This window comes from Mastomys coucha, unplaced genomic scaffold (genome assembly GCF_008632895.1).
Source record: "Mastomys coucha isolate ucsf_1 unplaced genomic scaffold, UCSF_Mcou_1 pScaffold5, whole genome shotgun sequence".
In the NCBI taxonomy this organism is placed as follows: Eukaryota; Metazoa; Chordata; class Mammalia; order Rodentia; family Muridae; genus Mastomys; species Mastomys coucha.
In genome coordinates, this window is record NW_022196911.1 from 94,756,650 (window position 1) to 94,769,564 (window position 12,915).

The window sequence follows — 12,915 nt, forward strand, 5'->3', positions numbered from 1 at the left end:
AAAAAAAAAAAAAAAAGGCCATAATTATCTGCTGCCCTCACTTACAGACCAACTCTAAGGACACTTCACTCCGGTTCTATTCTCCCTCATGACGTTGACAGCAAATCAGAAATCCAGGCCTCGCCTTTGACCTCTTTCCTCTACTCATCCAGTTAACTCATTAACATAGAATTTAAATTTAAAATTTGTCTGTAAACTGACATGCCTGAAAACAGTCAAGAACTTGTGTGTGTGTTGTGTGTGTGTGTGTTGTATATGTGTTGTGTGTGCCATGAGTGTGCCATGTGTGGTGTGGGTGCCCACAGAAGCTCGAAGGTGACACTGGATCCCTCAGAGCTGGAGTTACAGAAGCTGTGAGGCAGCAGGCGTGAGTGCTGACTCCTTGGGAAGAGCCTCAGGCGCTCTTAGAACTCATGGGCTACTCTCTAGTCTCCAGGGACACATTTTTTGAAAAAATGAAAATATTAGGGATGAGGGTGTGGCTCGGTTGGTACAATGACCTAAAAAACAACCAGAAAGACCTTAGATCAATCCCAGTTCATAAAGCCAAGTGGAGTGGCTCAGGCCTGAAACCTTAGCACCTAGATAGTGGACCACATACTAAGCACAAGGCCTGGGCTATGCTCAATCCTGTCTAAAAGAAGGTAAGGAAAAAAATAACAGAAAGAAAAGCAACTAAAAGAAGTTTACTCAAGAATTATGTATAGTACATATTATATATAGTATATATTATATATAGCATGATATGGTAGTGCATATCTGTAATTGCAACACTCTGCAGGTAGAGGTAGGAGGATGAGGCATTTAAGACCAAGCTAGGAAGGGTGGATGCGTGGCATGCACCTCTAATCCCAGCATTCCGGAGGTAGAGGCAGGTGGACTCTGAATTCAAGGCCAGCCTGATCTACAAAGTGAATCCCAGGACAGGTATGGCTACACAGAGAAACCATGTGTCTAAAAGGCCAAAGAAAGAAAGGAAGAAAGAAGAGATCGAGGGAAAGAAGAAAGGGAAGGAAGAACAGAGGAAGGGAAGAAAGGAGGGAGGGAGGGAGGGAGGGAGGGAGGGAGGGAGAGAGGGAGAGAGGAAGATAGGGAGGGAGACAGAGAGACAAGCAGACCACAAACCATAGTAATTGAAACAGTAGGCAGTGCTAAGGCTGGGCTATAGGGCTATAGGCCAGTGACGACACTTTCCTAACACACCCAAGGTTCTGGGTTTGATCTCCAGCATAACAAATTATACAAACAACAACAAAACAGCAGAGTACTTATGTAAAAAAGGACAAATATATCAGGTCTTGTCTATAAGAGAAGATAGGACAAAGGATGGCCTAATCAATAAAGCCTGTAACTCCAGCTTCAAGGGATCCAATGCCCTCTTCTAGTCTCAATAGACACCTACATCTCAGTTGAATACATATTTGAGTGCTCACATATGCACAACATACGCAAATAAAAACAACCAAGCCGGCAGCAGTGGATCTCTGAATTCAAGACCAGCCTGGCCTACAAAGTGAATCCCAGGACAGCCAGGGCTACGCAGAAACCCCAGTGCTGGGTGTAAAGGTGTGTGGCACCACCGCCTGGCAGAAATTCCAGTTTGAAGTATCTATCCTAGAGATATTTTCCGAGATATGCAGGGAAATGTATAAAAGAAGGATCGAGCCGGGCGGTGGTGGTGCATGTTTTTAATCCCAGCACTTGGGAGGCAGAGGCAGGTGGATTTCTGAGTTTGAGGCCAGCCTGGTCTACAGAGTAAGTTCCAGGACAGCCAGAGCTATATAGAGAAACCCTGTCTCCAAAAACAAAACAAAACAAAACAAAACAAAAACAAGAAGGATCTTCAGTGATTACTGCAGTAAAAACAAATGATGAATAACTTAAACTACAGTAGATGGGAAGTATGATACAATAGTTTAAAAGAGCAGAGGGGGAACTGCAGTAGGTCCCAGTGCTGACAGGGAGAGCAGACAGACTGCCAAGGGGCAGTGAACAGTGGATTCCCAGCTGAGGAAGCATGGCCACAGGCAACGTCCCTAACACCAACACATACCATAGATTGCATTTCCGTGGAATACAAGTATTGGTAGTATTTGCTGACAGAAGTCATTGGGTAGCTGTGGGGAAGAAGACTGGACAAAAAGGGCAAGGGAAGTTTCTAGAAGAATAGAAATGTCTTGCCTGTCAGCTATTTTGGACGTTGGTGACATGAATACAGAAAATTGTTAAAAATCACTATCTGGGCATTTTAGGGCTGGAGGTGAGACTCAATGGAAGATTGCTTATGCATGACCCAGTTTCTACCTCCAGAGCCCACCCTATGAAAGACACAACCACAAAATCTGTACATTTTATCCTAATTTTACACATTTACATACATATACACATGAAAGTGTTTCCTTGTGTGTATGCATATGTGTGTTCCTCTGTGTGCTTCTGGTATTTATGCATGTATGTGCACATACATGTAAAGGCTGGACCCAGACCTCCACCAGTAAGGTGAGGCTAGCTGGCTTATTACCTCATTTCTACCCTCCAAGCACCGGGATTACAGGCTGGCTACCATGCTCGCCCAGCATTTATTTACTTAGGTTCTGGGGATCTGAGCTCCAAGACCTCATACTTCTCTACCACCCCCACCACACACACACACACACACACATACACACACACACTCTCCCTGACAATAAAAATCTCGCCACACTGTTTCTTTACCTGAAACTCCTAACATGACTACTAGTGACTTCAATAAAGTCCATGTTCCTCACCGGGAGGTGGTGGCACACGCCTTTAATACCAGCACTTGGGAGGTGGCAGAGGCAGATGGATTTCTGAGTTCAAGGCCAGCCTGGTCTACAGAGTTCCAGGAGGCTGGTGCTGTTACAGAGAAACGCTGTCTAGAGAAAAAACAAAACCAGAAAACAAACAAACCAAAAAAATACACCAGTCTCCTTGAAATACTATGCAGCAGATCTCAAGGTATGATTCAAGGACTACTTAGAGTCCCTAACACCTTTTTGAGGGACTGGAAACCCCAACTATGTTTAAAATGAGTCTGAGAAGGTGACTCAGCAGGTAAAGGCACCTGCCAAGCATGGCAAACTGAGTCTGATCCCAGGAACCATATGATCAACTCCCAGAAGCTGTCCTCTGACTTCCGTGTGTATGTGATGCTCAACACACACACACACACACACACACACACACACAATGAATGTAAAAAGATTTTAAATAATACTAAGGTATAATTTACCTCCCAACTCACACTTTCTCACAGTTGAGCAATGGAGTATCCAGAGATTCGATATGTGTAATGATAGAGTGTACTTAAATGTGGCAAGAGCCAGATTATCTATATAACTCAGTCATACAGTTCCCGAATGACCATCTCATGATGTTGCACAATGTTCTACAACCCCAGCACACACCTGTAATCTAGCACTTGGGAGGGCTGGAACAAGAAGTTTGGGAGTCTGAGGCCAACTTGAACTACTTAAAGAGACTCAGTCTCATAACAAACAATTACACTTCAGTAAAAGGTCAGCTTAAAGTACAAAAGGGTCACTAAGGGTGTACGTAGGTACACAGGTAGTACACAGGTAGAGCCTTGTGCCTGCCTGTAAGTTCCTGGGCTTGATCCCCAGCACAAGGAAGAAAAGCCCAAGAGAGGCCAATAGATTTGAACGTAACAGTATAAAGTCATCAGTGACATAGCTCATGTTACCTGTTACAGTTCAGTATAGCAACAAAGAATAAACCCAGGGGTGGTGGCACACACCGTTAATCCCAGCATAGCAACAAAGAATAAACCCAGGGGTGGTGGCACACACCTTTAATCCCAGCACTTAGAAGCAGAGGCAGATGGATCTGTCAGTTTGAGGACAACCTGATCTACATAGTGAGTTTCAGGACATCCCCGAGCTACACAGAGACAGGTTTGAGACAGGGTTTCTCTATAGCATTGCAACATCATACACAAACAAGCAATCAAACAGAAAACCAGTACCCTGGCCATGCCAGCACACTACTAACAGATCTCCATCCCTATCTCTGGGTAAGCGTACCTTAAATTTCTGTCTCAATCCCTAGGATATCAAGTATGTATATGATACACATAAACAGAAGTGGGCAGTGTTCAGCAATGTTGCACCAAAGCCAAATTATCTTCAGCTCTTTTCTGGTGCTGGGAATCAACCCCAGAGCCTTGTCTATGCTAAGCAAACACTTTACCAATGAAATATATCTGCAGCTCTTTTTGTTTTTGTTTTTTCCGAGACAGGGTTTCTCTGTGTAGCCCTGGCTGTCCTGGAACTCACTCTGTAGACCAGGCTGGCCTCGAACTCAGAAATCCACCTGCCCTCCCTCTGCCTCCAAGTGCTGGGATTAAAGGTGTGCGACACCATTGCCTGGCACTATCTGCAGCTCTTAAACTTTCAGTAGTGGCTTTCTTGTGATTTGTCCCGCCCGGCCTATGTATAATTTCCTCTCTGCTCTTCATTCTCATTCATCCGTGTGGCGAACTCCTACTCAACACAGAGACCTTGGTTTAAATATCACTTCCTCTGAAAGCCTTCCATGATTGCTCAGGCAGGACGAGGCATCACTTCCAGATCCTCTCTTCACTTCTATACTCTGTCCTAACCATACCATAAACCCATCTAATCAATGATTAAGAGATAGTCTGCATTGCCATCAACGTCCCTTGTGTACTAGGATCAAATCCCCAGGACTTAGCATTGTGTGACAAACATTAACATTTGCAAATACCCAGACAGGGATTATAACTCAAAGGTAGAACACTTGCCTAGCATCTGCAGGTCCTAGGTTTGATTATCAGCACCCTCCCACTCCCAAATCAATTGTGAGAATCGGTAGCAGAAAACGTAGGAATCCAAGTCCAGCCTGGGCTACAGAAACAGAAACAAGGATCTGGCAAAGAGCTCAACAGGTAAAGATGCTTGGCTGGCATGCAAGCGTGCTGATGTGAGTTCAGTTCTCCAGGCGTTTCACCTCCAAAAGCCAGGAGTCGGGAATGTTTACCTGGGAACTAATGGCATACTTCAGGTAAGACAGGATAAGAGGATTGGGGGAAGGTCCAATCATGGCCTGCTCCAGGAGCGCTTCTGCAAGGGAAATTGAAGTAAGGCTGAGTGGTTACAGCTTTTCTGGGGATACCCCCTCCCATCGTTCCTTCCCCATTTTACTTGAGACCTGCTAGGTTGAGAATGTCCCAGGTGGCTCCTTTGGGAAAGAATTTTTTCATGTTGATTGCCCATTGGTAGTCACTCCATCGCTCTTTCCAGGCCTGCAAAATGGCCTGTTTCAGGTTCACCACCTTCATGGTGTCACTCCAAGGAGGCGAGACGAGTGACGATATGGTAGTTTAAAAACGGGGGCAGAGGAGAATTAGAGTTCTGAGGGAAAGGACAAGAGAGAGGTAAACAGAATGGAAATTCGGGAAAACTTAAGCAAAACAGAAAAACTAGACAGAGTACGAGGAGTTAAGGCAGCGGCTCAGGTTCTGAACCACCTTTTCTTGAACTGGGACAGAAAGTGTCTCCAAAGCCCTGAAGAGAGCAGGAAAGGGTTAAGCCCACTTCGGTTGCCTAATTACGCCTTTCGCTCTAGCTGCGCTCCTCACCACTACCACCCAAACCCAGATCTACCCTCTCCCCATTCCCTCTGCCTTCCTCAGCCTTGAAACTGTAAGTCCTTCTTTTCTTTCATCCACCATCTCCCCAAATTTAAGCCTACCAAACAAACGAGCTGTACGTCGTAGGCAGCGCCATTTTGACACCTATTAAGGAAATCATTTACTATTGGCCGACGGCAACACCTACCAACCAATAGAAACGTAGCAAGAGGCAAGACCTGCTGCAATACCTTCTGGGATTTGTAGTTCTTTGTCTAAGACTTGTGTAAGCCGCCAAAGAAGCAGAAGGATTAATCTAATTGGTTCTGGTGGTTTTTATCTGAGATTATCCGAAGAACTGAGGTACGTTGGTACCCGGAGACTCAGGATCTAGGGAGAAGCCAACCTTCTGTCTCCCTATGATGTTGCCATCTACCCCTACCTTCAATCATTCTGATACCGTGGCACAACGTGACACAACTGTGTATTCTAACCGGGCTTCTGTTTTGGGTTCTAACCTGGCTTCTATTTGGGTTTTGGCTTTTGTTCTCGAAAGCCCCTGTAGCCACTAGAGTTCTCATTTTCACATTTTTATTCCAAGAGAGACACTGAAGTGTGGGTAGCAGCACACATACCATCTTTTTATCCCTAAATCTGATAATTCTTCCAGAATTCACTGGTCCTTAATACTGTTTGGATATAAAGGGAAATAAGGAGAAAACAAAATCTGGGCATGGTGCTGCACGCCCTTAGTCCTAGCACTCAGGAGGCAGAGGCAGTTGGGTCTCTGAGTTCAAGGCCAGCCTGGTCTACAGAGTGAGTTCCAGGACAGCCAGGAGGGCTGCACAGAGAAGCCTTGTCTCAAAAACACAAAACACAAAAACAAAAAAACAACAGAGGGCGCGGCAGTAGTGGTGCACACCTTTAATCCCAGCACTTGGGAGGCAGAGGCAGGCAGATTTCTGAGTTCGAGGCCAGCCTGGTCTACAGAGTGAGTTCCAGGACATCCAGAGCTATACAGAGAAACCCTGTCTCGAAAAACCAAACCAAACCAAACCAAACAAAACAAAACAAAACAGAGGAAATATGGGTTGTGATTATTGTGTGTCTCAAAAACTGTTTAAGAAGGCCTCGGGAAACAAAATGTAATGTGGTATTGTGGGTAAGAAACCATCCTGCGCAGAAACACATTTGGAGACAGTCTTATCACCCCTCTTTTTCTTGGCTCCCAATCTTATATCCTGAGGAGGTAAGTCAGCCTGTTTCTTCAAATTCCATTTATATTCCCACATAGCTCTCTTCTGTCCCACACTCCTTTTTGTACAGCTATGAAAGCACTCTACCAGGTGGTGGTGGTGCATGCCTCTAATCCCAGTACATGGGAGGCAGAGGCAGGCGGATTTCTGAGTTCGAGGCCAGCCTGTTCTACAGAGTGAGCTCCAGGCTATACAGAGAAACCCTGTCTCGAAAAACCATTAAAAAAAAAAAAAAAAAAAAAAAAAAAAGCACTCTACCACTGAGCTACATCCCCCTCCCCAAGCTATCTTTTGACTGAGAATCAGGATAAATATTGAGAAAGCAGTCCACACAGGCTCTAAAAATGGCCTTGTAGACATGTAGGAGACTAACAGGATCCTGGGTACCTGGAGCAGCACACTATGAACAGGGAGAGTATGGTTGGAGTACGGCCCAATCACATCCTTCTAAGACGGGGACTGCCTATGGTCTTCCTCCATCTCTACACACACACACCCATTTTTATTCTGCTCTTTTGTGCCTTCCCAGGGGATACTATTGGAGAATAGTATTTATACAAAATAGCTGCCAAGAATGTGGAGCCAAATCTACCAAAGCAGGAAGGAAGGAGAGCTCAGACTCCTGATTCATAACCTTCAGGCTCCCCGGCCAAGGAGACCTGCACTCCATACTGCTGCATTTGCCCATGGCGAGCCCCCCACTCCTTTCCTGTTACACACTACCACCACCACCACCATTATAAATTGTTTTTGGATACAGCTGCTCTTTCCCTACCCCTCAGAGCTCAATCGGCCCCTCTTGGAAACAGGCTGTCAATTCTGTGAGTGCTCCTTATTGAATTAGTGAGTGTGGGTCCAGCCCATATGGGAGGGGGTGGAGATATTTAGGCCTGCGAATGGTTAGACTCTGAGCTCAAATCCTTCCCTCTGGCGCAAATCCTGGCAGATTTCTGAGAGGGATGGTGCCCCGCCTCCACACTTCACAATGCTGAGAGGCAGCCTTTGGTGTTGGGCCATCTGCCTTCCCTGGTCCCGTACTCCTCACCAGCCGCCCATTCTTCAGGCTTGGCAGGGTTTCCTCAAGGACTCAACTGTATGTACAAGGACTCCCTTAGCCTCTGGGCAAGAACCATCAGGGACATCTCTACTTTGAGCTTCCTGCTTCTGTGGTCTGCAAATATCAGACAGAGCTAGTCTTCCTCTAACCTCCCTCCTCCTCCCTCCTGGGAACTCTTTTAAGCTCTCTGATTTACCTACTACCCAAGAAAGACTCTATGGTAATGCTCCCAGGAATGAGAGAAAAGATGCTACATTCCCTTTGGGGTGCATGCAACATGTCCCCAGCTCCTCTCAAGCTCCCTACCTGCCTCTCTTAACTCCACTGTCTCTAGCTGTCCCTCAGAGGCTGGACTCTCACTTCCTAGTTCTGAGCCCCAGTATCTTTACCATTTATTAATTTATTTTATTATTTGTGTGTGGTATGTGTGTGTATGCATGTGCACGTATGTGCATATGCACATGTGGAAGACAGAGACTGACTTGTGTCATCCTTAATTGTTCTCTGCCCAATTTTTTGAGACAGAGTCTGCCTCTGAACTTTGAGCTCACCCTATTTGTTTGACTAGATAGCTGGCCAGTGGGTTCCGGGAATTCACCTGATTCCACTACCACCTCCCCCTCAGCACTGGGATTATAGATGTGAGCTGCTGCATATGGGTACTAAGGATCCAAACTCAGATTCTTGCAAGCAAGCACTTTGCTGACAGAACCATCTTCCTATCCCTTAAGAAAAAAAAAATTTTGAAACATTGTCTAGCTCAAGCTAGTCTGAAACTTGCAGTTGTAGCAGATTAGTTTCAAACTCTTGTTTCAGCTTCCTAGGCACTAGAATTACAAGTTTGCCCTACCACACTAAGCAACATCTTCAACATATTGGGTAGTCTGGCTGAAGAAGAGAAGTAGCTGGAGAAGAGGAGTAGCTAGAGAAGAAGAGCACAGAGAAGACGGCAGGCTGAGTGACATGGAAACATCTGGAACCATTGAATAAAGCATCCTGCCCTTGGAGAAAGAGGCTGCAAGAAACAGGGTTTGGGGAGCTGGAAGGGAGCTTGTAGTTAAGAGGACGTGTTGCTCTTGTAGAGGACCAAGCTAGATTCAGTTCCCAGCACCAATATGGTGGCTTGTAACTCCACTTCCAAGGGATAAGATCCCTCTTCTGATGTCAAAACACAACAGACACACACATACATATATATTATTATTATTTTTTAATCTTTATAAAGAAACAGGGTTGGGCTGGAGAGATGGCTCAGCAGTTAAGAGCATTGACTGCTCTTCTGAAGGTCCTGAGTTCACAACCATCTGTAATGAGATCTGACGCCCTCTTCTGGGGTGTTTGAAAACAGCTGCAGTGTACTTATAATAAATAAATGAATCTTTTTTTTTTTTTTTAAAAAAAAGAGGAACAGGGTTTTATACTCAAGGTGGAGTGAACGTTCCTAACAACAACAAAAGGGGGCCGGGGGGGACTAGAGTGATGGCTCAGTGGTTAAGAGTACTGACTGCTCTTCCTGAGGTCCTGAGTTCAATCCCCAGCAACCACATGTTGCTCACAACCATCTGTAATGGGATCCGATGCCCTCTTCTGATCCAAACTCCATTGTACACATACATGAAATGAATAAATCTTTAAAAAAAAATGGTAAAGAAAAGTACCAAGAGCTCAGACCCAAAAATCAAGAAACAGTGAAGTCATTTAGGAGGATACAGGATACAAAGCCTGGAGAATTTCAGATTTTTTTTTGTTTTGTTTTGTTTTTTTGTTTTTTTGGGTTTTTTTTGGTTTTTCAAGACAGGGTTTCTCTGTATAGCTCTGACTGTCCTGGAACTAACTCTCTCTGAAGACCAGGCTGGCCTTGAACTCAGAAATCTGCCTGCCTCTACCTCCCAAGTGCTGGGACTAAAGGCATGTACCACCACTGCCCTGTACTCTCTCTCTCTCTCTCTCTCTCTCTCTCTCTCTCTCTCTCTCTCTCTTTCTTTTTTCCCAGAAGGAAACTGAGTCTTTCTCCTGTGTGGAACATTTTCCTCAGGGGGCTTACCTGGCTCCTCCTCCATGAGCTCCAGGTGTGAGGAAAGAAAGCCTTCTATAAACTCACACACATAACTGCTAAGTAGTTTCCAAATTGGAATCCCTGCTTTCAAAGACTGGAGAGACTAGATGGCTCAGTGGTTAAGGGCACTGACTGCTCTTCCAAAGAGCCTGGGTTCAATTCGCAGGACCCATATGACAGCTCACAACTGTCTGTAACTCCAATTTCAGGGGATCCAACATCCTCTTCTGGGATCAGGGAGCCCTGCATGCAAGTGATGCAAAGAAACACATGCAGCAAAAACACCCATACTAGTGAAATAATTAAAAGATTGTGCCGGGTGGTGGTGGCGCACGCCTTTAATCCCAGCACTTGGGAGGCAGAAGCAGGAGGATTTCTGAGTTCGAGGCCAGCCTGGTCTACAGAGTGAGTACCAGGACAGCCAGGGCTACACAGAGAAACCCCGTCTCAAAAAAAAAAATAATAATAATAATTAAAAGATTATTTTAATTCCAGCACTCAAAAGACAGAGGAGGTGAATCTCTGAGTTGGAGGCCAGCCTGGTCTACAGAGTGAGTTCCAGGACAGCCAGGGCTACACAGAGAAACCTTGTATTAAAAAACAAGCAAACCAAGACCCAGCTGGGTGTGGTGGCCCATGCCTCTAATCCCAGCACTCAGGAGGCAAAGGTAGATGAATCTCCGAGTTGAAGGCCAGCCCAGTCTGGAACTCCAGATCGAGGTCCAGGGTAGCCAGGGCCATACAAAGAACCTTATTGAGAAGAAAAACAAAACCAATCAATAACAACAACAAAAAACCCCAAATAAGCCAAAAACCCACCCTGGTTTCTATTTATTTGAGGAAAGAGATGACACAAAGAAACCTATAGGTGATTATACCTTCAGGACAGGCCTTGGGTCCCAACACTGTCTCCATCTTCCTGCTAACTCAGAAGTGGAAGGCAAAATTTTCTAGGGGTTCTTTGTTTTGTTTTGTTGTTGCTGTTGTTGTTGTTTTTTGGAAAAGGATTTATTTGTTTTTATTTTGTGTATGAGTGTCTTGCTTGTATGTTTGTGTACTATATGTGTGTAGAGCCCATGGGAGCCAGAAGGGGAGACAGAGCCCATGGAACTGGAGTTAGAGGTGGTTATAAGCTATCACATGGATGCTGGGCACTGAACCTGGGTCCTCTGAAAGAGCAACTAGGGCTCTTAACTACAAAGCCACATCTCCAGCCCCTGGACTTTGCTGTTTTTGAGACATAAACTTGCCATGTGTCCCAAGTTGAATTGGAATTTACTAAGATACCTAACCTGGAATGGCCTCCAACTCCTTGTCCTCTGGTCTTTGCTTTCTGAATTGTGATCACAGGTCTACTGTTCTACATACCCAGATAGAAGGATGGAGTTCCAATCAATTCTTGAGGTTTCCTCATGCCTGGAGGATGCCTCCCTTCTCCATACTCCTAACAATTGAAGAAAGGAAGGGAGATGCTATAATCCTGGAGGCCCAGCCTCAGGGAGGCCAGGCCAGCATGTCGTTCTCTTTGTACTTCCCTTCCCTCCTAAAAGCACCTAAGACTGCTCTGCCACTGAGTCTATACTTGTTCGTGTGCAGAGAGGTGTGGGTGAGTCATTCCTCAGGTTCTGCTTATTTGTTTGTTTGTTTCAGCTAGGGTCTCTCACTGGCTTGGAATTCACCATTTAGGTTAGTGTAGCAAACCCCAGGGATCTACCCATTTTTCTCTTTCCAGCACTGAGATTACAAGTGCTTGTCATCACACCCAGCTTTGTTATTGTTTGTTTGTTTGTTTGTTTTGTCTCCTAGGTAGACCAGGCTGGCCAGGTAGACCAGATATCTTCTTGCCTCTGCTCCTGAGTGTAGAGCTTTAAGGTGTGCACCCTGATACCCAGCTGAGACACATAGGTTTTATTGTGGGTATCCAGGGATCAAACTGAGTGCCTCACACTTACAAAGCTAGCAGTCTGCTGCCTTAACTCCTCTCCTTAGCTCTCACTGTGCCTTCTGCTCTTGAACTCCATGGAGACTGTGCAATTCTGTCCTCTAACTAGAGGGGGAGGGCTGAGGGGCGGCAAGCTTCATACTCTGATGGTAAATACTGGCCTCTGCTCCATTCTCTTCTCTCCTGTTGGCAAAGGAAGGATGAAGGGATAGTGGGAAGATGAAACCAGAAGGTGGAAACAGTTGGAGGATCCAATGCCTGGCACACATGAAATATTTTTTTAAAAGTCAAATGAGGGGGCTGGGGAGATGGCTCAGTTGTTAAGAGCGCTGGCTGCTTGGTGCTAAAATTCCTTCCCACAAGGAGATGGAAGCAATGTCTATTATTTCTCCTAAGGTATCTCAATAACAAACTGAGGCACAGTCCTACCAAGGTTCACTCTAGGGGACCAATAGGTGTCCTGGGCTTCTTTACAAAGCACAGGGGAGGGTTTATTTACAGGGGTGTGGTGCTTCTTCTCCAATAAGCTACATCTGAAAGCCTTCACCCGGTAGGGTTGAGGACTTCCCCCTTAGTTAAACAGATGGAGACCCACACACACACCAGTCCTCCATACTTACTTCAGCCCCTCCTGGAGACTACTTGTAATCAAGGCAGGGTTGCTCACTGCAAATGGTAGAGAACACCTGGAAATTCAGGTAAAGGTCTTGTGACACTCCTCACCTCTCCGTCAGGGGGTATAAACAGTCAACAAGCCCACTGGGGATGATCCTTTTGCAATGGAGGATACCTGGCTCAGAAGACAGTCATCTACAACACTGCTCAGCCCTGGGATCTGAGTTTGACTTCTAGCACCTACATAGTACTAACAACCATATCCAACTCCTCTGGCCTCTGTAGGCAACAGGCACAAATGTGGAACACAGACATGGATGCTGGTAGAAACACCCATATAAATAAAGTAATTTTTTT

The 12,915-nt window shown here is 45.5% G+C and overlaps 1 protein-coding gene across 4 annotated transcripts in view; it reads right to left on the reverse strand.

The window, feature by feature from the left end:
- Med24 (mediator complex subunit 24) overlaps window positions 1–6,059 on the reverse strand; it is a 25,120-nt gene extending 19,061 nt beyond the window's left edge. Inside the window, exons 1-4 of one of the 4 annotated variants that reach the window (XM_031352458.1) lie at window positions 5,884–6,058; window positions 5,755–5,797; window positions 5,212–5,414; window positions 5,041–5,123 (exon numbers count right to left, since the gene is read on the reverse strand). In XM_031352458.1, coding sequence (XP_031208318.1) covers window positions 5,041–5,123; window positions 5,212–5,341 — 213 coding nt within the window. In that variant the 5' untranslated portion in view covers window positions 5,342–5,414; window positions 5,755–5,797; window positions 5,884–6,058. Of the gene's footprint in view, window positions 1–5,040; window positions 5,124–5,211; window positions 5,415–5,754; window positions 5,798–5,883 lie in introns of those variants that run through there. The other 3 variants (XM_031352461.1, XM_031352459.1, XM_031352460.1) reach the window with 3 other exon arrangements.
- Window positions 6,060–12,915: the final 6,856 nt, after the last annotated feature.